Here is a 27354-nt window from a genome sequence, read left to right as displayed (position 1 = left end):
CTGCACTAATAGCTTGGAGCCTGCTTGGGATATTCATATTCTCTCTCTCTCTCTCTCTCTCTCTCTCTCTCTCTCTCTCTCTCTCTCTCAAAATAAATAAACTTTAAAAACAAACAGAAAAAATGTTCATTCCATATGTGTACCAGGGCTCTGCAAGAGGGTTAACTTCATAAGTACCCAAAACCTACCCAAGGAACCACTCTGGAGATAACTGTCTACTGGTACAGTTCTCATGTTTTTGGCTCAAAACTTTCCCTTCTTTAACCATTAAAAATAACCATTCAAAATAAACTTCTAGAATTTCACCTCAAACCATAATGAGCTACCACCTAACACCCCCCAGGATGACTAGAACTCGGAGACCAGGTAATACAGGTGCAGGGGAGGACACGGACAGACTGGAGGCCCACACACTGCTGGTGGGTGAGCCCCAGACCCAGCCAGCCACTCTGGAAAATGGTGTGGCAGTTCCTCTAATAGTTACCATGTGACCCAGCAATTCCACTCCTGGGTACACACTCAAGAGAAACACACACGTCCACACAAAACCCTGCACATGAATATTCACAGCAGTACGATTCCTAACAGCTAAAGGTGGAGTGTCCGTCAGCTGCCGAGTGATAAACAAAATGTGGTCTATCCATACACAGCATTATTCGGGCACAGAAAAGCAAGCAGTGCTGACACATTCTACACATGTACAAACCTCTGAAACGTGATGCTCAGGAAAAGAAGCCAGTCACAAAAGAACACACGTAGTCCCACTCACAGGAAATGTCCAGAACAGTGCGGTCTATGGAGGAGGGACGCAGACTACTGTCCGCTTACAGCTGAAGCGAGAGGAGACGAGGGCAGCGAAGTGGCAGCTAAAAGCTGTGAGGTTTCTTCCTGAGGCGGCGAAGATGTTTTCAAATTGACCGCTGCAGCTGCCCGTCTGGGAACACACTAAGCCTCGTGGAAGCGCACACTTCAAATGGGTGACTTGTGTGGGACGTGAACTTTACTTCAACGAGGCTGTTGAAGACTTTACCATCGACGCCACTAAAACCTGTCTGGACGAGAGCAGACCCTGGCTTCTGGCTGTAAGCCCTCTGGACTCGCGGGCAACAAGCACTGGACAAGCTCACGTGATCCAGCCCTAGAAGGGGCCGGAACAAAGTTTCCCCACACCCAGCGAGCCCCCCAGCTCCTCCTCGGCAGTTGGAGTGCTGGAAACATGGGCTGTCACCGCGGCGGTCAACACAGCAACGTGACACGCAGTGCGTCCGCACACCCAGGGAGAGCGGAGAAAGAGATACAACTGGGGGCCTGCAGAGCTCGCCTTTCTTAAGAAACTGTAACGAGGGGCGCCTGGGTGGCGCAGTCGGTTAAGCGTCCGACTTCAGCCAGGTCATGATCTCGCGGTCCGTGAGTTCGAGCCCCGCGTCGGGCTCTGGGCTGATGGCTCAGAGCCTGGAGCCTGTTTCCGATTCTGTGTCTCCCTCTCTCTCTGCCCCTCCCCCGTTCATGCTCTGTCTCTCTCTGTCCCAAAAATAAATAAAAAACGTTGAAAAAAAAAAAAAAAAGAAACTGTAACGAGGATGGCCAATGCCATCTTACTTACTAAGACAGACACGAAACAGCACACACTGCTCGGGAAGAGACGTGAACCCCAACAGGGAGGTCTTCGGGCTGAGCTACTCTGTATTTTCACTGAACAACATAGAAGCATTTCAAAAATAACTAAAAGTCAAAATTTTCCCTAAATTAAAAAGGTCCCTTCAACGTCAACTAGGGATTCTACACAATGCCAGTGATTCAAACTCCCTGTGTGCAGGAGCCAGTGGCCGTGTCCCTCCCCCCCCACCCCCAAACACACACGCGCTCGAATCTGGGGTCAGAAAACTGCTCTAGGGGAGAATTCAGGACACTCTTGAAGAAAGGATGTTAACCCAATCTATGTTTTGATTGCCTTCATTCAACACGTATTTACCGAGCCAGCACGGTGCCACACCAATAACTCGGCAGAGCCTCAGACAAAACCTTGTCTCTGGGACTTGCCTTCCAGGAGGAGAGAGACCTCAGACAAGCTCTGGGGCAGGGGGTGGCTTCACTAAGACCTTCCTTCTGTGCTGCCAACAAAGACCCAGCCGGGGGTATCTGTGCACTGTGGGCCTGCTGCCCATACCACGAGTGTGCGCCATCCCAGACAACAACCTGTGTCTCCTAGCTCAGATATAAAGGGCAGAGGGTGGCGGAACGAGTGTCACCTGCAGGACCCTGAGACCTGAGCTCTACTGCCACCCGCTTGTCCCCCCGACCTTCATCCCCCATTCTTCCCGAAGCCCTTCCTTCCCCCTCATCTCCTCATTCAGGCACAAGACCCGACAGGTAAAGCATCCCGTGGAGGAAACTCAAACTTCCCCCAAGCAGTAACGACAGTCTGGGCGAAGAGCTCTGGGGGTCCAGACCGCCCAGACCACCCAGACCAGTGTGAGCTCAACCCCCGACTCACGCCTGCGCAGACGGACCACGGAGTGACCCACGGAGCCGCCGACAGTTACCCTCACCTAATTACCACGTTCCATCCTCCATCCAAGGAAGAGCCCAAGCCTCATTTCTACAACACACAGCGTGTGTGTACGCGGAAGGTTTCCTTAAGGCCCGTGTGTGACCGCGTGCCCGCCTCTCCACGGGATGACGAGGCTCCCCTTTCTGAATATTCCATCCTAACCCTAAATGAAAGGAACCCAGCCACCCTTGCTCGAGGGTCACGGCTTTGGAAGTTATTTCCCGTGATCTCCTTCTCTGCTGCAAATAAAGTTTTCTTCGTGTGCTAACTCACCTGGTGGAGTTTCTATGTGTGACTCACCAAGGAGGGAACTCACGTCAGTTTGGTCACCAGCGGTCAAGGAACAACAGTGGTGGATCAGTGATGGGGCCCCAGGGGCGACCAGCCTCCGTCTCTGGATCTTTTACATCTTTGGAGCCATGGCTCATGGGAGACACTGGGGAGAATGGATCAGGACAAGCCTGTGTTCTTGGACCAGAATCTCACAGAGGGGTATGGGGGAAGCAAGGCCACGTGGCTTGCTCTGGGGCAGGCCCCACAAAGCATGTCGCCCGGCAAACGAGACCAGCCCACTGATGGGAGATACTAGAACTTCACAGAGACAGTCATCTTTCCAGAGATGCATTCCTGATCCACTGGCAACAGCCGTTGTGGTATACCAAATAAAATGGTCACAAATTCCTTGGCACTCCCGCTACGAGGTAGCTCTACTGCTCCCCACTCTTCCCTGCTTGAATCTGGGCTTGCCTGGTGGCTTGCTTTGATCAGTTAAACTTGGTAGGCGTTACAGCACATGAACCCCAAGCATCCAGGGACCTGGCAGCTTCCACTCTTGAGAACATTTCCATCACGGTGCAAATAAGTTGAAGCTAGCTCCCTGGAGGGTGGGAAGAGGTTCTAGCTGGGGTGCCAGACATGGTAGGCCCTCCAGGCCGGCCCAGACCAGAAGACCCTCCCAAGCCAACGCTCAAACATGCAGGAAACATTTGATATTTACTGTTTGAGGTTACAAGGTTTTAGAGTGGTCTGTTACTTAACAAAATCCACTGACAGGGCTGTAGAGGACAGGGTACCTGGAAGCTGAATACAAATGATGCAAAAAAATATACTGAATTCTAACTCCTCCTAAAAGGCATGCGTTAGTGGGTAACATCATTCAAAAAGTACTCCATCCAACTCGGGGTATGTGGCAGCAATGTGATTCTGCAATTTCTGGTGACTCCGACAGGCTTACCAAAATATCAACCTGCAGGGAAGTGAAGATGATGATTCCATCTGATGAACAGAAGCAACTATAGGGGCCAAGGGCAGGCCTCCCCAAGATGGGCCACTGTGGCATGAACACTATTTTGAGTTAAAAGCAATAAAAACCCAGCAGATTCAGGAAAAGCTCTTCACCGCCCGCTCCCCCCGCCCCCCCCAACTAACTGTCTGCACCAGGAAGAGAACTATTAACAAAGACTCTTCACCTGAGACACTTATCTGCACGACAGTCAACCCCTATTCCCAGACATCTCCTCTCCCCTTCCTGTCCCAGGCCCAACCCCCCTCCTGAGCTCATATAAGCATCGTGCTGCCTGTGTTAGGAATTTCCATCTCTGTGGATTCCCTATACATATGCTATTAAGTTGGATGTTTGCCGGTTGATCTGTCTCATGTCAATCTGATTCTTGGTCTAACCAAACAGATCTGGAAGGGCAGAGAAAATTCTTCCTCCCCAACACAATAATCTCAACCTACTCAACTCTGACAAGTTCTAAATATGGTGAAACCTTTACAAAATGCCACTTCTGAATGCTGACGAATAAAGCAATCCAGACACTTAGCAATGGCGTGTATATCAGAGAAGGGCTATGTGTTATTTATGACTCCACAATAAATATGTGCTTTCTTCTTTTTTGGGCCTAGTTTTAGTTGATAAAGACTATTAGGCAGGATAAAAAAAGATGCTCTGAAAGTAAGCTCTGAATAGCTCAGTTCTTTGTGTTCTTTTCTCTCCTCTCCTCCCCTCCCCTCCCCTCCGTTCTTTCTTTTGAACATTCTGAGAGCGTTATAAGCCTAGACCATAGTGGGTGTGTCTATCAGAAGACGGCTAAACGGTGGAACTCTCGAGAGCACTGGCTGGAAAAGATCTGGGAGTCCAGCTAGCCCTGCACACCTTTAACCCATTTCCTGCAGGTGACTCATCAAAGAGCACCATGCGGGGCTGGGAAATGCTGCCAAAGAGAGCCCACAGCCAGCCTCTAGCTCTCCAGCATTCAAAGGTAGCCTGTTTCGGACTACCTTCCCAGCAAAGGCTGCCTCTGGCAACACGGGAGTGACCTGGGAAGCTGGACAGACAGGTCCTACCAGTTTCAATTACTACTGCCCTGATGAAATGCTACTCAATTTCCTCCTCAGGTAAGACCTTAAAAGGAGTGTTCGGGGTCCTCTGAATTCAGATACTATGAATCTATGCACTAGACGCTTACCATCAAACACTCAAGCAGGAGAGGCAAGAGAGGCTGGTGTGCCTGGGACCCCAGGCAAGAGGACTGGGGTACAGCCCTGACCTCCAGCTCCCCACCACTGACCCCCTCCCTCACTCCCTCCTCCCCTTCCCATGCAATGCGTTCTGAATTAGGCACCACCAGAGCCCCCAAGAAGTTTCCTCTAGGGTCATCACAGCCTGGCCCCCAGCTCAGTAATCTTAGTTTCTGTGTAGCATCCTGACTTCTTGACAGAAATCTCTAAGCACAAATAAGCCTCCTGCTAAAGTTTAAATTCATTCTCTTGTCCTTCCTTTTGTGACATTAAGAGCAGAAAAAACTTCTAAAGATATTACTTTAAACCATTATGAAAAAATTAGAGAAGAGAGACTATCTTTGTGCATTACATATAAAATAAATAATTTTAAAAAGCACACTCATTCTAACACCATTTAGAAAATCAGTGTTTTCTAAAGTATTATGTGGGTCTAAAAAGTATTGATTAGATACATATATACACACATACACTTATATGATACATTTACACATTTTTGCTATATTCACTTGTTTTTGCCAACATTATCAGTGCAATCTATTGTTAGGAAATTTTCAAAATAAAAACGTTATTATGTTTTCTGTATCTGTTGATACAGAAAAACAAATTGAATGTTACTGTGCACCACCACCTGTGTGCCAGGCTCTTTCCACGCGTCCTTGCCACAGCCCCTGAGAAGAGGGGACTACAATCACCGCCATGTTTCAGAGAGGAGCTGACACACAGTGGGCAGATCTGGATGGGTCCAGTCCGTGCTCCACAGCAGTCAGCCAGCCTCTCTGAAGAACAGAAGGGCCATGTTGTATCAGAATTTCAAAGGAAAGACAGGAGAATATCACTTTTCAAATAAAAGGAGAAACTCAGAATCACTGTTTCCAAGGATCTTAGTGTTACCAACACCACCCTTGGTCAGCTTGATAAATAGGCCAAGTCTGATCAGCAAAATGGAATGTGGTTCATCATACTTGACTTTTAGAAAGTATAAGGAAATATGCCTCCAAATATCACTACTTACCTCAATGTCAAATATTTCCATGCTGTTGTCCAGCAGCTTCACTCGGAGGTGAAGGTGCTTCTCCTGTGTTCTGGCTGATGCCCGTGCTGCGGTTGCCAAGAGGTTCTGCCCAGGTTCGAGGGTGCTCACTCCCCCTGGGGTCTGGGCGCCCAAGCGTGTCCCTGGAGTGTGCAAGACTCTGTATGTTCCTTCTATCTCCCCCATTCTTCATCAGCTAAGAATGAAGAGCACTCTAAAACAAAACAAAAAACCCCAAAGAGTCATTGAAAGTCATTTAATGTTTGTTTATTTTTGAGACAATGTGAGAGACAGAGTGCAAGCAGCGGAGGGGCAGACGGAGGGAGACACAGAATCTGAAGTGGGCTCCAGGCTCTGAGCTGTCAGCCCAGAACCTGACGTGGGGCTGGAACTCATGAACCGTGAGATCATGACCTGAGCCGAAGTCGGATGCTCAACCGACTGAGCCACTCAGGCGCCCCCAAAGTTATTTAGATATTTAAAAAAATCAGGTGCCCAGGAATTCTCTGCTCTAATTTTGCAACTTCTAGGTGTCTTAAGTTACATTAAAGCAAAGAGTTAAACAAGATTACCTTCTACTCATACATGGATCGGTGGATCACAAAATAACAAGTACTGTTCACAAAGACACTATTTCCTGGTGCTTCTGCAAGCCAGGCAATGCATCCTCTCATGTAACTCACAAGACCTCATCCAACAGTGGCCTGTGCCTTCGTCTGGCCGCCTGGAGTCCCCCGGTACATCCTCTGGGCTCCAGCAGCCCAGAGAGTTGCTGTGCTGATGGTACACTGTTAAATGCCAGATGGTACATTTCAGCAAAGAGGAGCAGCTGCCACACAGCAAGTGCAGTGCACGACGGGCACCATTCAGTAGGCCACTCCCTGTGCTGGGTGAGGACAGCCAGGTGAGGACAGCCCAGGTTGGTCTGGGCCGGGTTCAGGCTTCCCAGTTTTGTAAGTGGTGTCTTACCAGGCTGGATGGAGGCCATCAGAGTAACATGAGGGCTGTGTGCCTGATGTGAGGGGCACTGGCCCCAGGCCAGGCCGTTCCCAGCACCACTTACCTGTTCTCACGATGTTCTTGCACCCGCTGCCCGCTAAGCAGACACCAGCACACAAGCGATGCCCTCCGCCCTTTCCAGTCCTCCATGGCATGCCATGGAAACTTCTCTAGCTTCAAGCTAGAAAGCTGAATAGGGTTAATCACGTCATTTTTTTTTTTTTAATTTTTTTTTTCAATGTTTATTTATTTTTGGGACAGAGAGAGAGAGAGCATGAACGGGGTAGGGGCAGAGAGAGAGGGAGACACAGAATCGGAAACAGGCTCCAGGCTCTGAGCCATCAGCCCAGAGCCTGACGCGGGGCTTGAACTCACGGACCGTGAGATCGTGACCTGGCTGAAGTCGGACGCTTAACCGACTGCGCCACCCAGGCGCCCCAATCACGTCATTGTTTTTACAAAGAAAGAAGAGGCTGAGTATCAGCTAGAATCTAATAATACCAGCTTGCTTTCCTTTGTATTAATCTAGCTACTCTCTATTTATGACAAATTTACTTCTTAAATATGTGTATTTATGTTTGAAAGTCAACTTAAAGAAAAATCTTGATCAGTGAAGCATAGTATGACAAAAAACAAATTCGAGACGCTTAAGAAAGAGCAGATGGGAATGCAAGCTGGTACAGACACTCTGGAAAACAGAATGGAGGTTCCTCAAAAAACTAAAAATAGAACTACCCTATGACCCAGCAATTGCACTACTAGGCATTTATCCACAGGATACAGGTGTGCTGTTTCGAAGGGACACAGGCACCCCCATGTTTATAGCAGCACTACTGACAAGAGCCAAAGTATGGAAAGAGCCCAAATGTCCATCGATGGATGAATGGATAAAGAAGATGTGGTATATATATACAATGAAGTTCTACTCTGTAATCAAAAAGAATGAAATCTTGCCATTTGCAACTACGTGGATGGAACTAGAGGGTATTATGCTAAGTGAAATTAGTCAGTCAGAGAAAGACAAAAATCATATGGCTTCACTCATATGAGGACTTTAAGACACAGAACAGATGAACATAAGGGAAGGGAAGCAAGAATAATATAAAAACGGAGAGGGACAAAACAGAAGAGACTCTTAAATACGGAGAACAAACAGGGTTACTGGAGGGGTTGTGGGAGGGGGGATGGGCTCAATGGGGAAGGGGCACTAAGGAATCTACTCGTGAAATCATTGTTGCACTAGATGCTAACTAATTAGGATGTGAATTTAAAAAAATAAAAAAGTAAATTAAAAAAAGAAAGAGTGGAGCTGCTGGGAAAACTACCTCACTCCCTTACCTCTGACAAGCATTCTACTAATGTGTGGTAAATTTCTTAGAGAATTAATCTAAATTTCCGGTCCATTCCCTCATGTGCCAACCTAACTGTTGGCTCCCCTGGCCCTTTCATCCGTTCCATGCTTACTTTGTTATCAAGAAGAACCATTTCATGAATGTTTTGTCTCTTGAATTAAGTTTAAAAACTTCTCAGTCACCCGCTGAGCCACCTCTACCACACACTTAAACCCTCCCCAGCAAAGACAAGGTCTCCAGCCCACGTGGGCAAGAACTTCCACACACGTGTGATCTGTCCAACAAGCAGGCAAAGCACAAGAAAGCTAAAACCTCCCGGGACAGTGAACCAAGAACGGTATGAGCAAAGTGACAAGGTGGTGTCACTTTGCCAAATACACCTCCCGCCCCCACTCTTGCACAAGGACGGGCTGCCTCTCGTGGACAGGCACAGGTCTGGTTCAGGTTAGCAGTTACCCACCATATTCGAATCCCCTCTCCGGGTTGTATGCACCCTGACAGCAGGAACTAAATTCTTACTGTGAATGTTTGCTAAGTATTTATTTAATTCACAGCAGTGTCATCAAGGAACATGAACTGCCTCGTCAGGCAATGCACCATACAGGCCTGAGCAGCGAAAGACAGACTATGGTCACAAACAGAAAACACTGGAAAATCACTAATATTCATGCCACTAATATTAAATGTGGGATGAGATTCTGAGAACCAGAAGGATGAGCTTTTTCAATTTCACCGATGTGAGTAGTTAATGCAAAATTGATGGGATGTGAACAAAGAAGACACCACCTGTAAGGCGTCTCTAATGTGCACACAGAGGAGAACAAGTTCTTGGTTAGTTCACAGCATTTACTGACCCTGAGGCACTGAGAGCAGGTCCTTCTGAGAAACTATGGGCCGTTTAATCCTGGGCACCAAAGTGATCCTTCCCTTTTTAAGCTACTGTTCTGAAAATTTCTGTACAACCAAAACATATTTTAACAAGTCACCTATTTATTCCATTATATATTCTCATGTAGACTTTTTCTTTTTTAAATTTTTTAAATGTTTATTCTTGAGAGAGAGAGAGGTGGGGAGAGAGAGAGAGAGACAGAGCAGGAACAGGAGAAGGGCAGAGCAACAGAGGGACACAGAATCTGAAGCAGGCTTCCAGGCTCTGAGCTGTCAGCACAGAGCCCAATGTGGGGCTCAAACTCACGAGCTGTGAGATTATGACCTGAGCTGAAGTCGGACGCTTAACTGATTAAGCCACCCAGGGTTTCCTGATATAGATTTTTTTCTTAATAATTTTAGATGGAAAAAATTTCTTCAGATTATCTTCTACTCATTATAATAAGAGAGTCCTGTCTAGACACATACTTCTAAAACAAAACAGGCAAGACTCACCCCCAGTGTGCTGAGGGGCACATCAGGGTGGGCACGCTGTAAGAAGAGTGTGCAAGGAGATTCGTACTAGAAAACTCGCAGTGGTCCATCTTGGTGGGAGGGCTTCTGTCTCCAGGATAAGGTTTCAGAAGGGCCCTCTGGCATGGTCAGCATGGTTACGTCACTTGGTTAGACCATGTTCACTTTATAATCATTAAGCCATGTACTCGATTTATGTGGTTTTTCTAGATCTTTATTTATATAATAAATAAATTAAAAACAGCATTACTTTTAACATTATTTCATCTTTTCTAAGAACAAAAGACCACTTCTTGGTCCACAAGAGATCTGTGCAGGTCTGCATGCCTTTTGAGCAGCAAATGGACATCCCAGTTATTTTCATCTAGTCCAAAGACCTCAATGTAGCTTAAGCTAAGACTCGGGGTCATCAGACACTCTTGTTGTGGAAGGTCATTGAGGAAATGGCCCCGAAGTACCCTACTGCTTATGTTCTAAAGAAAAATACAGTTGCTATCACATAACGGTATGTGGCATAAATTACACGTTTAATATTTACTTGGCTTCAAAGTTTAAGAAATCTTAGAAAATGAGGAACTTAACAGAAAACGGGTACAGAACCCCGATGCTGCCCTCAGAGACTACCCATCTGCCCCAGAACGAACGGCGTAACCGGACCCCTGCAGAAACGCGAGGCCACTCTTTCAGCAGTCACATGCCCCGCCCACTGCCTCCTCCAGCTGACCGCGGGAGAAAACGAAAGGAAAAACGTATGTGCTGAATGAATCTGTTTTACATCAATTACGACCTAACAGAAATTACTTTGTTTTGCCTTGTGTGCTTCTAAATAAACATTTAAAGGGCAAGAGTATGCAAGACAGATGAGAAACACAGCAAGGCCACGTGAGCTGTTCTTCGGTCCTGGGAGCCCTAAATGTTAGATGTTAGCCCCTGCTCACTTCTCCTGCTTCCAGAGAGCCTCCCAGAAATCCAGAGGGAAGCAGTGGTGTGAAGAACCAAGGCCCTACACGGGCTCCAGATTTTGTCATCCTCCTCCATGAATGAAATGCTCTGCAGATTTCATTCCTAAAAATATTTCTGGTAGCTGGACACAATTTCCACTACTGACGTTTAGCACTACCTACTAGAAAACTCCGTTCCTACCTACATATTTTCATTTAATAAAAAATTTTTTTAATGTTTTTTTAATTTATTTTTGAGAGAGAGAGAGAGAGAGAGAGAGAGAGAGAGAGAGAGAGAGAGAACGCGCGCGCATGAGTAGGGGAGGGGCAGAGAGAGATGGAAACAGAATCCAAAGCAGGCTCCAGGCTCTGAGTTGTCAGCACAGAGCCCGACGTGGGGCTCAAACTCACAAATTGTGAGATCATGACCTGAGCTGAAGTCGGCTGCTTAACTAACTGAGTCACCCAGGCACCCCTAAAATTTTTTTAATTTTCATTTTGAGAGAGACAGAGAGACAACAAGCGAGTGGGAGATGGGGGAGAAAGAGAGAGAGAGAATTCTGAGAAAAACTTTAAAAACCACCTTGTGATATATTTCTATCTCAAAGTTGGAAAAATTCAGCTCAAAAGTCTGTCCATTTGGGCGCCTGAGTGGCTTAGTCAGTTAAGTGTCCAACTGATCAGATCTCATAGTTTGTGAGATTGAGCCCTGCATCCGGCTCTGTGTTGACAGCGTGGAGCCTGCTTAGGATTCTCTGTCTCTTTCTGTGCCCCTCCCCCACTTGTGCCCTCTCTTCCTCAAAATAAACAAAAAGTCTATCCAAGCTTTGGGTGATGACATGTCAATGCGGGTTGTAGCAGATGTGCTACTCTGTGTGTGTGTGGGGGGGGGGGGCGGGGGCTGATGGTGGGAAAGGCATAAGAGGGACAGGGCATTTGGATATCTCTGTACGCAACTTGACTTTGATGTGAACTCAACACTGCTCTAAAACATAAAGCCTATTAAAAAAAAAAAAAAAGTCTGCCACAGAACACATAACTCAGAAATGACTGGGCCAGGACCTAAGCCCGGCCTGGACCTGGCCACTAAGCCGCCTTGCTGTCTACTGGAAAATGAGCACATGGCTCCCCAGACAAAAGCACCCACTGGTCATGGTCCACAATAAAGGGAATTGCTTAAAAATTCTGTTACGCAAAAGATCTCCTTGGTTGCCTCTTCCACCCTCCTTGGTTGCCTCTTTCAGGAGGATCATAAAACCTAAGTGTATACTGACCAATTAAGGAAGCAGAACATGGCACTCACTTCGACGACATCTTTCTAACACACCTAGAGCGTATACGACAGCGCTGGCAAGAACGCTCGTTGCTGACAATGTTCAGATGGAGTCCTCACCTGGCTCCTGGGCCCTGGACTATATCACCTCTTCACTACAGCACAGCAAGAGGTAGGCCCATTTATTCCCTAATAAGTATGACTAGTATTTTTTTTAGAACAAGCAACTAAACAATTCAATCGGTATAAGGAATCAGAGAGAAAAATGTCAGAACATGCGCCGTAAGGCAACGCCTCAAAGAGCTGACAAGAAACAGCTGGCCAGATGGAGGGCAGGCAGGGCATCCGCATGCATGGGCACGTGTACTGGTGGCACAAACACACCCACCTCCTCCAATCAAAAGGTTGATTCTCCACCCTTTTTTCCTTTGGTATGAAGCTGCCCAATTTAACACCAAAGTCTTCACGGACAAAAGCAAGGTCTTTATGGTTCTCTAGCATGAACAAGAGAGTTGGAATAGAAACATGTGCATTTGCTTGTCTTCAAACAACAATGGAAGGACAAACCCAAACGTACTGACAGTGGCTGCCCATGGGATGGAATGCACCGGGAATACAGCACTGGAAACCTCTTCTTCCAGTGCACAAGGTTTCCATGGGTTGACTTGGGAACCTCCCGAATGTTTTACATACTTAGAAAGCAAAATGAAATCAGTGTTTTAGAAAAGCCCCCAAACTCAAAAATGAAATAAATGATCCTCACTGTACATTCAGACAGCAGCTAAACTACAAAAGGAATTACTTCAAGTGACTTTCAAACTCAGTAACCTCATTACCCATCACTAGTGAAATAACATCCTAAAGATTAAAGACTACGAGTAAAACCACAATGTGGCATATTCTACAAGAAAAACAATCTCATTTCTTCAATAAATGGCAAAGAAAAAAACCAAGCAAGCAAGCAAGCAAGCAGGCAGGCAAGCAAGCAAGCAACGGGGTGGGAGGAAGGTGATAGACACTGTTAAAAGATATTATCTGTCAAATGCTCCCCATGGACCTTCTTTGAATCCTGAATCAAGTATTTGTGGAACAATCAGGGAAATCTGAGCACTTCCTTCAAATTAGGTGATTTAACAAGTACCACTAATTTCCTAGATGTTTTAATGGTATTGTGTATATACGAAGGTGGAAGACACCCTATCTCTTAGAGATACATAACTATTTTTGGATAGTGGAATAATACCTAGGATTTACATTAAAATAATCCACTGAGGTGGGGGTCAAGAAGATAATAGTCCCTCCCCCCCCAAAAAACCCCAAATTATTGCCCATATGTTAATCATTGGAGCTGTTTTTGATATATGCACTTTTGTGGATGTTTGGAATTTTCTACGAGTTAAAAAAAAAGAACAAATGAAAGAACAAACAACAGATCTGGCGACAATTTTCAGCGTACATTAAGGATCCAGAAAACCGCTGGAACAGTTCACAGGTGAGAGGGCGAGTGTGTGTACACCATGAAATGCTGGCCCAGCCCCTTATTTTCCATAGGAAACAGCAGCCTGAGAATGGAGCCGCTTGCTGAAGGCCACAGATCCAACCTGCGTAGACAGGACTAAGGCCCAGTGTCCTGACTCCCAGTCCAACACAATATAATGCAAATTCTTCAAGTTTAAAGGACAAAACAATTTGACTTTAAAAATTGTACATCTAGGGGCGCTTGGGTGGCTCAGTCAGTTGAGTATCCAACTCTTGATTGGCTCAGGTTGTGATCTCATGGTTTGTGGATTCGAGCCCTGCCTTGGACTCTGCACTGAGCACGGAGCCTGCTTGGGATTTCCCCTCTCTCTCAAAATAAATAAATAAGCGTTTAAAATATTGCACATCCATGCATCATACGTTCACTGTCATTTGTTAACTCTGTAACTCCATTTTACGTCAGTTATTGTATTTTCAGTTCTAAAATTCCTACTTGTTTTTCCTTTACATCTTTTTTTTTAAGTTCACTTTCTACCTTTCCATTTGTTTCAAGAATACCCTTGCTTCTCAGGACATTTTAGTAACAGTTGTTTTCAAGTGCGTTTCAGCTTTTTATCGCAGCCTTTAACAGTTGAGCAGCTTAAATAAGAGCCTTTTATTGTGTCAGTCTCTGTGGATCTGAAGTCTGGGTACAATGTACACCCGCAGAGCACTCTGCTGAAGGTCTCACAAGGTCTGCACAAGGGGACAGCTGGTGTGGGGTCTGAGACGGAAGAATGCATTTCCAGGCCCGCTCAGCTGTCTGGGTAGAGAACTGAGACCCCTGTCCTTGCTGGCACTGAGCTGCTGTACCATCGCATATTCCTAGAAGTAACATCAGGAGGTGAAGGTCACGGGAGCCAAAATTCTGCCAAAGTCTCTGTCGGAGACCTGCAACATTCGTATCACCTTGGTTTGTGCCTGTCTTGTGTCTTCTGAGGGGATATTTTCCCGATTCTGTGTATGCTATGTAATTTTGGATAGGATTGTGGACTTTTGGAGCCCCGGATTGTGGCCATTTTTAATACTGTGTGCACTTGGGGTATTTCTGCTTTAGTAGACACAGGTCTGCTTGGGATCAGGCCGCAGGCTGTGGTCTCAGCGTCAGTTCCATGTTCAGAGGCTCCATCCTCCTTGTGTACCATCATCCAGAGGCCAGCTTGGTTCCCAGGCCGTGGCTTACCTCTTAGTTGAGTTCCCAAAGCCTCTGGCAAGTTCTTCGGGGTCAGACTCATACGTGCCCAGCTCAGCGTTGAGGCCATAAGTTCAAAGCAATTTCAGGGGTCACTTTCTTGAACTCTTCCCTCTCCCAAGTCTCCCTGGTATACTTTCCAGCTGCCTGGAGCTCCCCTTCTCAGTCCTTCAGCCAGAAACCTGGGGCTTTAGTTACTGGCTCCGCTGTGCACTTCCTGTGCCTGCACCCTTGCCTGGGAGAAAACAGCAATGGGGGTTTCTGGACTCCCTCAGAGTTTTAGGTGTCTGCAGGTTCCAGAACCACAGCCTGACTGGCGGACAGGGGAGAGGGGAGGAAACCAGCAGCTTTCTCCCATTCTCTCCTACAGCACTTTCTGTTTGCATCTGGTGCCCACCTCTGGGTTTCAGATACTCTGAGACCAGGCTGCGGAATACTGGAGGAAAAATAGGAAACTCTTTACTGGTGCAGTAGTTCTTCAAATTCTGGCCTTTGTTCCCAATCCTCCTGTCACCATTGACTTGTCAGAGTCCTCAAACACCAGTTCCCTGCAGCTGTCCAGGCTTTATAGCCACAGGCAGTGGGAGAGCCAGGGTGGAGCATGCTTAGTCCATTGTCCAGGAGCCAGACTTGATATCCATGCATTTTAAAAATGGTTATGGTGGTTATCTTTGGGAGAGAAATAAGGTTGATTTTTATTTCTTTTTCCAACGTTCTAAATTTTCAAATTGCCTCCAGTGATATGTATACATTACTTTTAAATGAGATGGCTTTTCTGCAGATTACTGCACAAGTACTACCTGCTTTAGGAGTCTTAAGTGGTAGGGGTACCTATGGTATGTCACTGCTCACCTTCCAAGAGAAAGATGCAATAGCTATTATCTCTAGTCTAGGAAGTGTACTTGTTCTTCTAAAACAGTTCAGTAAAATTAAAAAAAATAATAAAGTTTATTTATTTTTGGGAGGGGGGGCAGAGAGAGAGAGAGAGGGGAGAGAGAGAGAATCCCAAGCAGGCTCTGCACTGTCAGTGCAGAGCCAGATGTGGGGCTTGATCCTATGAATCATGAGATCATGACCTGAGCTGAAATCAGGAGTCGGATGGATGCTTCACTGACTGGGCCACCCAGGTGCCCCTGAAATAAAAATATCTTTAAGCACTCCCTGGAATCGATTTCTTGTTCAGGTACTGAGACTTGTTCCCCCAACATGCATCTTATCAACTACTATCAAAAGCATTTAGGGGGGCGCCTGGGTGGCGCAGTCGGTTAAGCGTCCGACTTCAGCCAGGTCACGATCTCGCGGTCCGTGAGTTCGAGCCCCGCGTCAGGCTCTGGGCTGATGGCTCAGAGCCTGGAGCCTGTTTCCGATTCTGTGTCTCCCTCTCTCTCTGCCCCTCCCCCGTTCATGCTCTGTCTCTCTCTGTCCCAAAAAAATAAATAAACGTTGAAAAAAAATTAAAAAAAAAAAAAAAGCGTTTAGGGCTTTCATTATGAAGGAGGCAAGAGTTACTAAAGCCTAGTAATTGAAACAACTTGTAAAATTCCCTAGTGTTGCTTCTTCCTTCTCAAACACACTTCCACTGGGTGCTAGAAGGTGCGCTGAGCACCCTCAACCCTCGTGCCTCTATCGTGTTATCTGGCATCAAGCACAGGGACACAACTGCCCTTGCAAAAGCCTGATACCTCTAAAGCTGTTCTGCCTCTGGTTTGGCCCCCCCCACATGCACTGGCCCCTTCCAAGGTCCTAGGACAGGCCCTATGCAAAGTGCGCCTATGGTTGTAGCCTTCTGTAAAATTCACAGAGCACATTCTGATTGCAATCAACTTAGGCTGCTGCCGCTTTCCACTACAACCTTGTTCCTTTTACGTCAGGCAGCTCAGTAGGGGCTGCTGGCATTTTGGGGATGCAGCTCAGGGCACAAGGAGCTGGAGACACATTTAGCTTGGATTTGGTGGGATACGTGTATGTTTGCAGTTACTTCTTGTACACTTACCACCTGCCATCTCAGTGCAGGTAGGGTTTCTGGGAACACTGGCGTCACCCACTACGCCTGCCCACCAGGGGCACATGAGACAAAGGTGCAGGGCTGGGGGCCCGAGGCCATCTGTACACATCTGATGGTGCCCAGCACTGGCGGTGCATGGGCTATGGGAAAGAAACGAGGTTTGAAATAAGGGGAGCCAGATGCTCACCTGTGGGAAAATTATCGTCACACATGTTAAACTGTAAGTAGATAAAACTGACGTTCTTGCTTGTCAGAAAAATAAGTGTTAATGTAGTAGGTCTATCAACATAGCACAGATTATTTTTTTACTTTTTTTTTTTTTTTCAACGTTTATTTATTTTTGGGACAGAGAGAGACAGAGCATGAACGGGGGAGGGGCAGAGAGAGAGGGAGACACAGAATCGGAAACAGGCTCCAGGCTCTGAGCCATCAGCCCAGAGCCTGACGCGGGGCTCGAACTCACGGACCGCGAGATCGTGACCTGGCTGAAGTCGGACGCTTAACCGACTGCGCCACCCAGGCGCCCCTATTTTTTTACTTTTTGAATGGAATTGTACAGAATTGAATTTATCAGAACTCCTGCTTTTCTGAGACACACACCTATAGCTGTACTAGAAACAGCAAACATATACTGTCCATAGGTGTAACCATGTTTTATGCATCCTATCGATAAATATTTTTGATCACTTGTGTGAGAGGGATCATTGAGTTCTTTCTATTCTCTATCACATGAAGAGACAATTAAAAAACACATATGCTACTTTTGAACAAATATGCCATTTAGTGATGTTATTCTCAGCTTTTTTGAATCTGTACCTTTTTCTTATTCTACATAAATATTCACTTTCCAATTAATTATTTACAACATTGTATTCGTTTTCTTAGAAAGGCTCCCTCTCCCAAATTGTATGTATAAGCTTCAGGCCACATAAAACTTGGCATCTGCCCTTGCCCCAAATGAAATTTGAAATTTGATTTATTCAAACGTACTGAGCACGTGCTCAGTATCAAGAGAATCTAAGTCTGTAAGAACATGGGAGTTTTTTTTTAAGTTTTTTATTTTTAATGTTAATTTATTTTTGAGAGAGAGACAGAGCGTGAGTGGGTGTGGGGCACAGACAGAGGAGACAGAATCCAAAGCAGGCTCCGGGCTCTTAGGTATCAGCACAGAGCCCGATGTGGGGCTCAAACTCTCAGAGCTCAAGATCATGACCTAAGTTGAAGTTGGACACTCAACTGACTGAGTCCCCCAGGTGTCCCTATAAGGACATGGGAGTTTATGAGACAGCCCCTCCCTATTACAGCAGGAGAAGATGGTGTGTTAAATGGTGGTGGGCACCACAGAAAAAGTAAAGCAAGGCTGGCAGACAGGAATTTGGTGTCTGCAAGAGAGGGAGAAGCCCTCCGCAGGAGGGCATCTGCATCAGGCCAAAAGAAGGTTCTGGAACACACTCCAACGCCACAGTGTCCCAAGGGATGGCCACTGCTAGGCCCACATCATCTTATTTAATCCTCACAATCCCCATCACATAGATCGAGGAACTCAGGCTCAGAAAGGTTAGTGACTTGCTGGTGGTTGTTCAGTTCCTCAAGTGGCACCAACCCTACCCTGATTCCACAGTGGATTATCTCCTCTTGGTTTACGTGACCCTGCAGGCCAAGCACAGGCCCACAAGATCGAAAGAGAACTCTGGGGGCGCCTGGGTGGCTCAGTTGGTTAAGCATCTGACTCTTGGTATTGGCTCAGGTCGTGATCTCATGAAGCCTGCTTGGAATTCTCTCTCTCCCTCTCTCTGCCCCTCCCCTGCTCATGTGCGCACTCTCACAGAATAACTACGCTTTATTTTATTTTTGTAAAATTTGTTAATGTTTTGTTTTTGAAACAGAGAGAGAGAGAGAGACAGAGACAGAGACAGAGGAGACGGACAAAGTGCGAGCGGGGGAGGGACAGAGAGAGAAGGAGACAGAATCTGAAGCAGGCTCCAGGCTCCGAGTTGTCAGCATCGAGCCTGACATGGGGCTCGAACCCACAAACCACGAGATCATAACTTAAGCTGAGGTCGGATGCTTAACTGACTGAGCCACCCAGGCGCCCCCAAATAAATACACTTTAAAAAAATAAGTAAATAAATTGTGGTATGATTATATTCCAGTTGACTGTAGATCACTTCACTAATTTACATTAAAAAAAAATAAAATAAAAGCTCTGTAAGTGGCCAGTACCACCTCTCCACAACAGTAACCAGGAGCAGAAAGTACAAGGTAAACCTAGGAAGAGGGTGCTTGCCTGACTCAGAGAGGCTTCCTGGGAGAAGTCAGGGCAGGGGCCCTGCAGGGGTCAGGACAAAGAACAATGCGGGTAGGTGTGGGGTCCTGAGGATGCCCGCAAGGGGCTGGGCCCTGAGGGATCTTGTGGGCCTACCGAGAGGTCTGGATGCAATCTTAGGTCTCCTTCTGCTCTGCAGCTGGGAGAGTCATCACTGCATCCTACAACGTTACAGTACCTTTCTGTTTCTTAAAAAGGCTATAAACTAAAACACCAGTTTGGCAGGGTAGAAATAATCCCATGACCCTAAAATAAAACTACATAGATCCCTAACATCCCTTTCCATCCTGGTCCACGTCTTCACATATTTTTACAACAGTATAATTGCTACGTACCCATGGTTCCACCTTTTTAGTGAAGGCATGTTTTTGAACCGATTTCCATAAATCAAAGGTTCACATTTTGTCTGGAGAGAAGGTTCGCATTTTGTCAGGATTCCCAGACAATTCCCAGGATTCACAGCTCACTAGCTGTGGAGAACTGTACCATCCCGACATGCAGGATTTGTGTATCAGGGTTGGTTTTCAGAACTGGGATCACAAAATGAAAATCTTTAGCACATACCGCTAACTGCTCCCCAAAAAGATCAAACCGATTTATAGAATCACCACCAAAGTAACCAATCCCAGAAACCCACAAGAGTGGGCTTTACCATATTAAGTTCTGTGTAATCCTCACTTCTTTGACTCCCTGTTGCCAAGGTAAAACCTGGAGTGGACAAACATACTATAGTCCAGTGACCCTGTGGACACCCAGATTTCAGACCACGACGCAAGAGCCCTCAGATCAACACTCAACTTTACAGTGGGGCTTCCCTGAATGCCTACTGCCACTGCTGCGTGTAGGAGGCTGGCCACCCACCGAGTGAAAGGGGCAGCTGGTGAGCTGATGAGAAAGTGGGTGAAGGAAAAACAGGAACAAAACGGAACAGGTAAGCAGCAGTAAGTTACTGTCTGACTACAGAGGGGGTGCCAAGGTGACCAGAGGCCAGTGTGTGGACAGAAGGGATTACCCACGTGTCCATCTTTGCCTTGCCAATCGGTTCCTATCTTTCCCCCCAAGGCAGTATAACTCTGCTTAAATACTGCCTACTTCTCGGGGCGCCTGGGTGGCTCAGTGGGATAAGTGCCCGACTTCGGCCCAGGTCACGATCTCACGGTTCATGGGTCCGAGCACCGTGTTGAGCTCTGCGTGGACAGCTCCGAGCCTGGAGCCTGCTTGGATTCTGTGTCTCCCTCTCTCTCTCTGCCCCACCTCCACTTGCTCCCTATCTCTCAAAATAATAAATACAACATTGACAAAAAATTAAAAAAAATACTGCCTACCTCGCTCTACTCTCTACTCAGATTATTCTTCCACCTGATAGTATAATGGCTGACGTCACTTAAGCGCCTGCTGTGTGCCAGACATCTCACACATGGCCCATGTATATACAGACACTTCGGTGTCACAACAACCATGTGGGGTAGCTAAGTTTTCACCCCCTTTTATCGATAAGGAGCAAAGACAAATGAATAGATCACATAAACTGGGGAATGACTTAGTGCAGAAGGACCCTGGAAACCTAGGAAAGGATGACCATCATGTAAATGAGCCAGCAAACCTCCCCAGTTGAGGGAACTGCATGCAGCAGCATCTAGTCCAAACGGCTCAGGGCACACTCGCAGGAGAGAAGCTGCAACAAAGCTCGGAAGACGCACGGCCAGGGTGTGATCCTAAACCGGTCTCTCCACTTCCAGATGGGGCTGTGCGACCTGGCCACGTCTCCACCTCGGGGTTTGAGAGAACCAAGTACGACGACCAGCCCGGAGCACTTCACGACTCTTCGCACCAAATTCTCTTCGCGCACAGGGGCTCGCACGAATCTCAACAAACCGCAGATGCGGGAAATTAAAATTACATTTGAGCTACGAGTAAAGTTACTCCATGCCTGTCTGCCTGCCTCAGTGTCTTCGACAGTCTCTCTGGCAGAGAGAAAATCCGAGTTGTCTGCTGGTACCTCGTCTACACACAACCAACACCCGAACCCAATGCCACCAGATGGTTATCAAACGTTTCCACAGGGGTCCGACCAAACCCATCTCATGGAAACAAAACAAACGAAGAAAGAAAAACCACCCTTTAAAGACTTAGCCCTGGGTCTTAAATCTTCCCATCGGCTCTTTATAGGACGTACTGGCGTTATTTCCTTCAGCACAAGAGTAAATTTCTGTTCTCCGCAGCCATTCCTGACCAGCACACCAAAGGCCCCTGGAGGCTGTGGACACCAGCACAAGTGGAAAAAGTGCTGGCGCGATACGCTGGGCCGTATCCGGGCCCCAGTTTTCCTTTAGATGCCTTCCCAAGGCCTTGGGGAACGTTTCTAAACCTTAGTGGACTAAAAGCATGAACACCCGACACCTAGTTAACCACCTTTAGGATACCATTTAAAGGCCAAGAAGGGTGTGGTCACAACCAGCATGAGCTTCCACCTGTGGCTCTGCGCGGGCCTCCACGCGAGACGCTCCCTGGGCCACCTCCAGGGCCTCCACGCAAGGCTCTCCCCAGGGTCCCTGGGTCCCCACGCGGGACCTTCCCCGGGTCTTTACGCAAACCCTCTCCGGCCCGCCCCCGGGCCCCCACGCGGGACCTCCGCGGCCCGCCCCCGGGCCTCCCGCGTCCAGGCCGCCAGCGGGCAGGCTCCGCACCCTCGGGGCCTCCTCGCGCGGGGCCCGCCGCCCTGGAAGGCCTCCCGAGCCCGGGCTTGACTCCGCTGGTGGACCGCCGTCCTGAGGCGGCTCTGAGGCGCCGGGCCGCCGCGGGCCTCAGCGCCAGCTCGGCCTCGGCTCCCTGCCCTCGCCCGCGAAACCGCGGCCCCGCCCGCCCGCGGGCCCTTGTGCTCGCGGCCCTGCGTCCTCACCCGCCGGCCCGGCCCGCGCCGTCGTCCGTAGCGGACTCCAGGTCTCGGCAGCTCCGCCCGCTCGCGACCGCCGCGCCAGACTGCCAGCCAGCCGCCTCCACGGCGCACGCCCCGCCCCGCGCCGCGAGCCCCGCTGGGGCCCGCCCCCGCCTCCGCGGACGCGCCGTCGATTGGGCTGCGGACCTTTGGGGCGGGGCCTCCACGGCCCGCGGCCTGGAAGTGCGGCACAGAGTTCTGATTGGTGAACGAACGGTGAGGAGGCGGAGCTAAATCGACAGGCGGAGTCGAATGCAAATCAGCGGAGATTCGCCTAGGCGGACGGTGCTCGGTCCTGGGGGGCGGGCTCGGCTCGGCAGGCGGGCCTCAGCCTGGGGCGGGGCTCTGAACCCGCGGCTGGGCCCCGGCGGCTCGCCGGGTCGGGGGCGGTTCTGGGCGCGGCTCCTCTCCTCCCGGCTCCAGCCCAGCCCGCCTGCATTCCTCCTGGGGCTACCCGGACCATGGCCTAAGGGCACTGACTGCTGAACAGTGATGTGCTGCGGTGGGCAAGGGAAGGCGGCCCACGTCCTCTCAGCCTTGTGGTTCCCCCTTTAGCTTCGCGACTACCACTCGGGAATGGAAATGTGACAGTACGTCTTGGGTCTCCCAGGCCCGCGACCACTAGGTGCACACACCCCTTCTTCTAGGGGTTCAGTGAACTCCTACGCATCCTTCAAGCCCTACCCAACTTGCCCTCAGCACCAGGTCCTGACACCCGCCCTCCTGGGGCAGACCAGGAGTGCCACCAGCTGCTGTCAAGGAGATAAAGGTAGGATCAACTTGGGTTCGTTCTCAAGGGGACCCCCCACCCCCACAGTGTTTCACCTCCTGAGCTTAGCCAGACCCCTCAGGTTTCCTAGAGGTTCGAGGAACTGATGCTCCCCACAGGGCAGCCTCAGGGTCTGAGGCTCCGCAGAGACCCAGCTTGGCAGGCCATCCAGACAGCTCTGTAGGGAGCGGCCCCTCCACCTCCTGGCCCCATGTCTCCCACCACTCCCTTGAGGCCTTTCCTCTAACCGGCCCCCAGCACCAAAATTGGAGTCCAGAGAACTGTCCTCACTGCCCCCAGGGTGGCACATGTCTCAGGACTGGCCGCAGGGCAAGTGGGGGATGGGTGACTCCCCGGAGGCTGCAGGGCCTCTACTAGCGCCAAACAGGAGCGTACAGGCTGACCTGAGGGAAGGAAGTGGAGATGGTGTATCTTCTACCCTGGGGTCTGTGCAGGTGGTTCAGGAAGCACTAAAGGTCCTTGGGTGGTCAGTGGTGGAGGCAGCAAAGAGCATCCAGCCACCCAGATCAGGCCTGCAGTTCAGGTTCAAAGTTTCCTCTGTAAGTGGCCGTGTGTTCCTTATCCATCTCTTCTCACAGATATTTAGAACAGAAATGATTTCCTAGATCTAGTCCAGGCACCACTGGACTCCTAATAGTGCTGACTTTTATTTTTATTAACATTTATTTATTTTTGAGAGAGAGAGAGAGAGAGAGAGAGAGCGCGCACGAGTGGGGGAGGGGCAGAGAGGGAGACACAAGAATCTGAAGCAGGCTCCAGGCCTTGAACTCATGAACTCAGGCCTTGAACTGATGCGGGCCTTGAACTCATGAACCGTGAGATCATGACCTGAACTGAAGTTGGATGTTGAACTGATCGAGCCCCCCAGCCACCCCGTAATAGTGCTGATTTTTAGCATACACTCACTATAGGTAGGTGAGCAGGTCACCCATAATTCCTTCCTTCTTAGTCTTTATGGCTCTTTCCCTCGGGCTGGGATCGCCAATACAAAAGGTAGGTACTGATATTACTGGTGCAAATAATTCTTCCTGATTTTGTACACAGATGTTTTGTAGGGCTTTGAACCTTTCCCAGAAGACATTACACCTTCATAAAGAACCAAAAATAACTATTCACTTCATAGCCAAACAATAGTGCTTTATTGATAAAAGGTTAGTTTCAATGGATACAAAACTGCTATGTAAAATAAGTTTTCAAAATACACTTCTATAGGTAAAGACTATCTCTTAGTAAAAGCAATTATCTATAGTGAAAGTATTTATTTAGAATTGGGCAGCACAACAAAAGGGGATTTAGAGGGGAGACAATGTAGGTCCACCTGCCCCCGCAGAAGCCTTATGGGATGGCAGCTGGCCCTAGTAGTCTTACTCAAGCAGACACAGGGCTTGCACTGACCACTTGCACATGTGCCCCCAGCTCCACCCTTTAAACAGCTTTCACTAGTGTAGTTCATGCCAAAATAACCCAAACAATTGGCCTTGCACGGAGCGCTCTTTAGAGCACTTTCCCCTGGTAAAAACTCGGTACAACGTGCCTAAACCTAACAGCTTGTGGCTACTCACCATTAAGTGACAGTGAAAAGGCAAAGTTGTTGACAACACCCGATTATTTTCCATAATACACCTTTGGAGTGAATATATTTTGACCATGTCACCATATTGTGTCTGGCCAAAACAAAAACTCTTCTCCTACTCAGAGGAAGCGATTTCTGCATCTTAACCCCTGTTGTTACAGCAAAATGAAAACACTGAAGCCACACCTGCCCCCTCCAGGTCTCCTTCCACCCTCTCTTTCTGGGAACTGCTTTCCCAATGTCAGTATAAATGTTGAAAACAGCATGCCGGGAGCATCGGCGCCCCTCGGAGCACATGACAGGGGGACACACTAGGAGGGAATGGAAGGGCCAAGGCCGCAGAGCACAGAAAACGGACCGGACTGGTGGCATCTACCAGTCAGATCGTGGTGCACATCTGAAATGTCTTTCAGTCTTACTCGGTACATGGGGAAATTGGTATTACACAGAATGATGGAAATGACAGTGGCTGAAAATGGACAACAGTCTGCACATTAAAAAAAAAAAAAAGATCTGCTATTTGGCTTTCAGAAAACCATTAAAAAAACTTCAAGGAAACAAAAGAAAAGCCAAATCAAGAAAACCTGGTAGGCACTGAGGCTTCATGGGGCCATGAGCCTCAGGGCCCATGACAGGTCTGGGGGTTCAGAGGCCTACCCACCAGAGGACCCCGATTTCCACTGCTCAGGCAGATCTTACTTGCAGTTACAGAAAACACATTAAAGTGCAGTACAAAAATATAAAAAAGTTGGTTTCTAAATGTATCAACTTACTAATTTTCCTTAAAAAGTAACTTTTTATGTTAGTTGAGTAAAAATCGTTTATTGGCTATGTGTGCGTTAAGAGTCATCACTGTAATATGAAAACTGGAGTTCATGGACACCTTCTGTCCACAGCAGAGTATAAACCAGTATCAGTGAAGAACACTACAAAACGTGGCTTGTGGCAGGTTCTCTGCAGAGCAGTTTAAAAAATGTAGCATCAGAATCCAGAGAATTCTTAAAATTTGCTCCTAATGGCCTGTTTTTAAAGGAGCTGAGTATGCACATGTCACATTCGATAATTCTATTGTTTCAAGTGGTGGAAAGGTGAATGTGCAGATGAATGAACAGTATCGAATTACAGCAGCAACACTGCTTTTAGGTGTTGTAAATGCCCTACTGCAGGCCAGCTCATCTTTCCAGATCACTTGCTGGGTCTACGTTGCCACCACCCAGGAACACTGCTGGCTCGATCTGAATGTTCTAGAAATGAATCAAGAGTGCTCCTCAACCATTAGTCAGTTAGGCCAGCCAAACCAAAGAAATTCATTGTTAACTACACATTCTAACTGACCCCGGAAATCAGTTCCAACATTAGTGGTTAGTTAAGGTGGAAGAGAGATAAAAATGAAAGGTTCACCTCACAAAATATGAAGTATAACAGAGCAACAAAATTACAAATGTTAAAAGTACTTCATACAAAACATCAAAAGTTTAAAAAAAAAATTAAATTCTCAGGCACAGGTGCTGTAAAATGTGGACGGGCACCCCGCCAATAATCTGTAGGAAACACGCAGCTGTGTTACTCATGCGGAATGTTTTCTTCATCTTGCAATGTGTTTTCTGGAAAAACAAAACACAACATGTTTAGATGGAAGCAGTGCGATGCTCCTGCTAGGATCATCAACCACATTATTTTCTGTATCACAAAGGGCACAAATTGAGCAGAAGGCTGGCTCACGTGACCAGAGTTAACTAAATCAAAACAGCATTGATGAGGCTCTTGGGAACTTGGGAGTTACCACCAAACTGAAAAGTATACAAAAATATAAAGTGGCTGCATACACCTAAAGTAGAATTTTCCTGATTTCATAATTAAAGTTTTTAAAAGAAAAGCAGGAAAATCAGAGAAAATGAGCAAACATCGGTCACTCCCTCCTGCCTCAAATGAGCCCTCCCCATCAGAAGTCCTGTTTCCTGCTAATTCCCCAGCACTTCCCCATCAGGCACCAAACCTGCTCGCTCACGCACAATCAGCCTCCCAAGCTTGGGCGGTGCTGACATCTCCCCAGTGAGAGGCGCACAGGCAAATCACTGGAAACCCTGGCACGCGATCGGCGTCCACGGCAGTGCAGCGCAGACTCAGCACACGGCCTCGCGACTGCCAGGAGGTGTCGACAACCAACTCTGGGCTGCCGTTCAACCCCAAGTGGGGATATGTGGACACTCCCGTTCCAGTAACCGGGGACACCAAACAGGTGTATCTGTTTGCTTCACAACTGAAACCTTGCCCCACAAGCCGCAAGGGCAGGGCTTTGTTTTGGTGGCCAATGCTCCCAGGGTGAGGCTGCAGGGCCTCCTCTATCACGCGTGCGACTGCCACGGTGGACTCCTGACAGTGGGTAGACTCCTCCCAGCCTCCAGGTTCCTCGCTTTCTGTCTCATCAATCCTGCCCTATGTCAGTTAAGCTTCAGCTCACTTATGTCCCCACATCATCTCCCTCTTGTCATCAACACTCTCCTGCCTCTGCAATCAGGCCCCACCTGTAATGGACTCTGTACTTGCAGCACCCCCAGACCTGTGCCAGCTCTAAGCATCTCTCTTCCATGGAGCCTCTGCCTGACACCCACATAGCTGCTTCCTCCTCGGGCCTGTATTTGACTTAACCTCTCCCTCCTTCCTCTGGGAGGTGATGACAGCAGTTCCACAGACACCTGTCCACAGAATACAGGGGAACATTTGCCCTTTCCTGGTCCTGGGTCCCTGCTGTCTGCAGATTCCCTTCAAACAGGGAGGCGAGCGCACACCGGGCTAGACATCTACGAGATTCACTGATTACCACGGGGCGGAGCAGGGCTGCGGTGGGATCAGCAGTCTGGATCAAGGAACCCCTGGCCTACCTGGTATAATTCACCTTTTCACGTCACCTTTACCTTTGGTTTGCAAAAACTGTTTTTAAT

The 27354-nt window shown here is 48.1% G+C and overlaps 2 protein-coding genes across 16 annotated transcripts in view; both read right to left on the bottom strand.

The window, feature by feature from the left end:
- Positions 1-22126, bottom strand: part of FARP2 (FERM, ARH/RhoGEF and pleckstrin domain protein 2) — a 110094-nt gene extending 87968 nt beyond the window's left edge. For 11 of the 12 annotated variants that reach the window (XR_007149581.1, XR_007149582.1, XM_047846587.1 and 8 more), the window contains exons 1-2: positions 22014-22126; positions 6090-6321 (exon numbers count right to left, since the gene is read on the bottom strand). Coding sequence is in view for 9 of the 12 variants with exons in the window: in XM_047846587.1 (XP_047702543.1) it covers positions 6090-6293 (204 nt within the window). In the remaining 3 variants the exon portion in view is untranslated. Of the gene's footprint in view, positions 1-2851; positions 2988-6089; positions 6322-22013 lie in introns of those variants that run through there. The other variant, XM_047846594.1, reaches the window with a different exon arrangement.
- Positions 22127-23955: 1829 nt separating this feature from the next.
- SEPTIN2 (septin 2) overlaps positions 23956-27354 on the bottom strand; it is a 34712-nt gene continuing 31313 nt past the window's right edge. For all 4 annotated transcript variants that reach the window (XM_047846540.1, XM_047846538.1, XM_047846541.1 and 1 more), the window contains one exon: positions 23956-26016. The gene's annotated coding sequence lies outside the window, so the exon portion shown is untranslated. The remainder of the gene's footprint in view (positions 26017-27354) is intronic.

This window comes from Prionailurus viverrinus, unplaced genomic scaffold (assembly GCF_022837055.1).
Source record: "Prionailurus viverrinus isolate Anna unplaced genomic scaffold, UM_Priviv_1.0 scaffold_39, whole genome shotgun sequence".
Lineage (NCBI taxonomy): Eukaryota > Metazoa > Chordata > Mammalia > Carnivora > Felidae > Prionailurus > Prionailurus viverrinus.
This window is presented reverse-complemented; position numbering and strand designations above follow the sequence as displayed.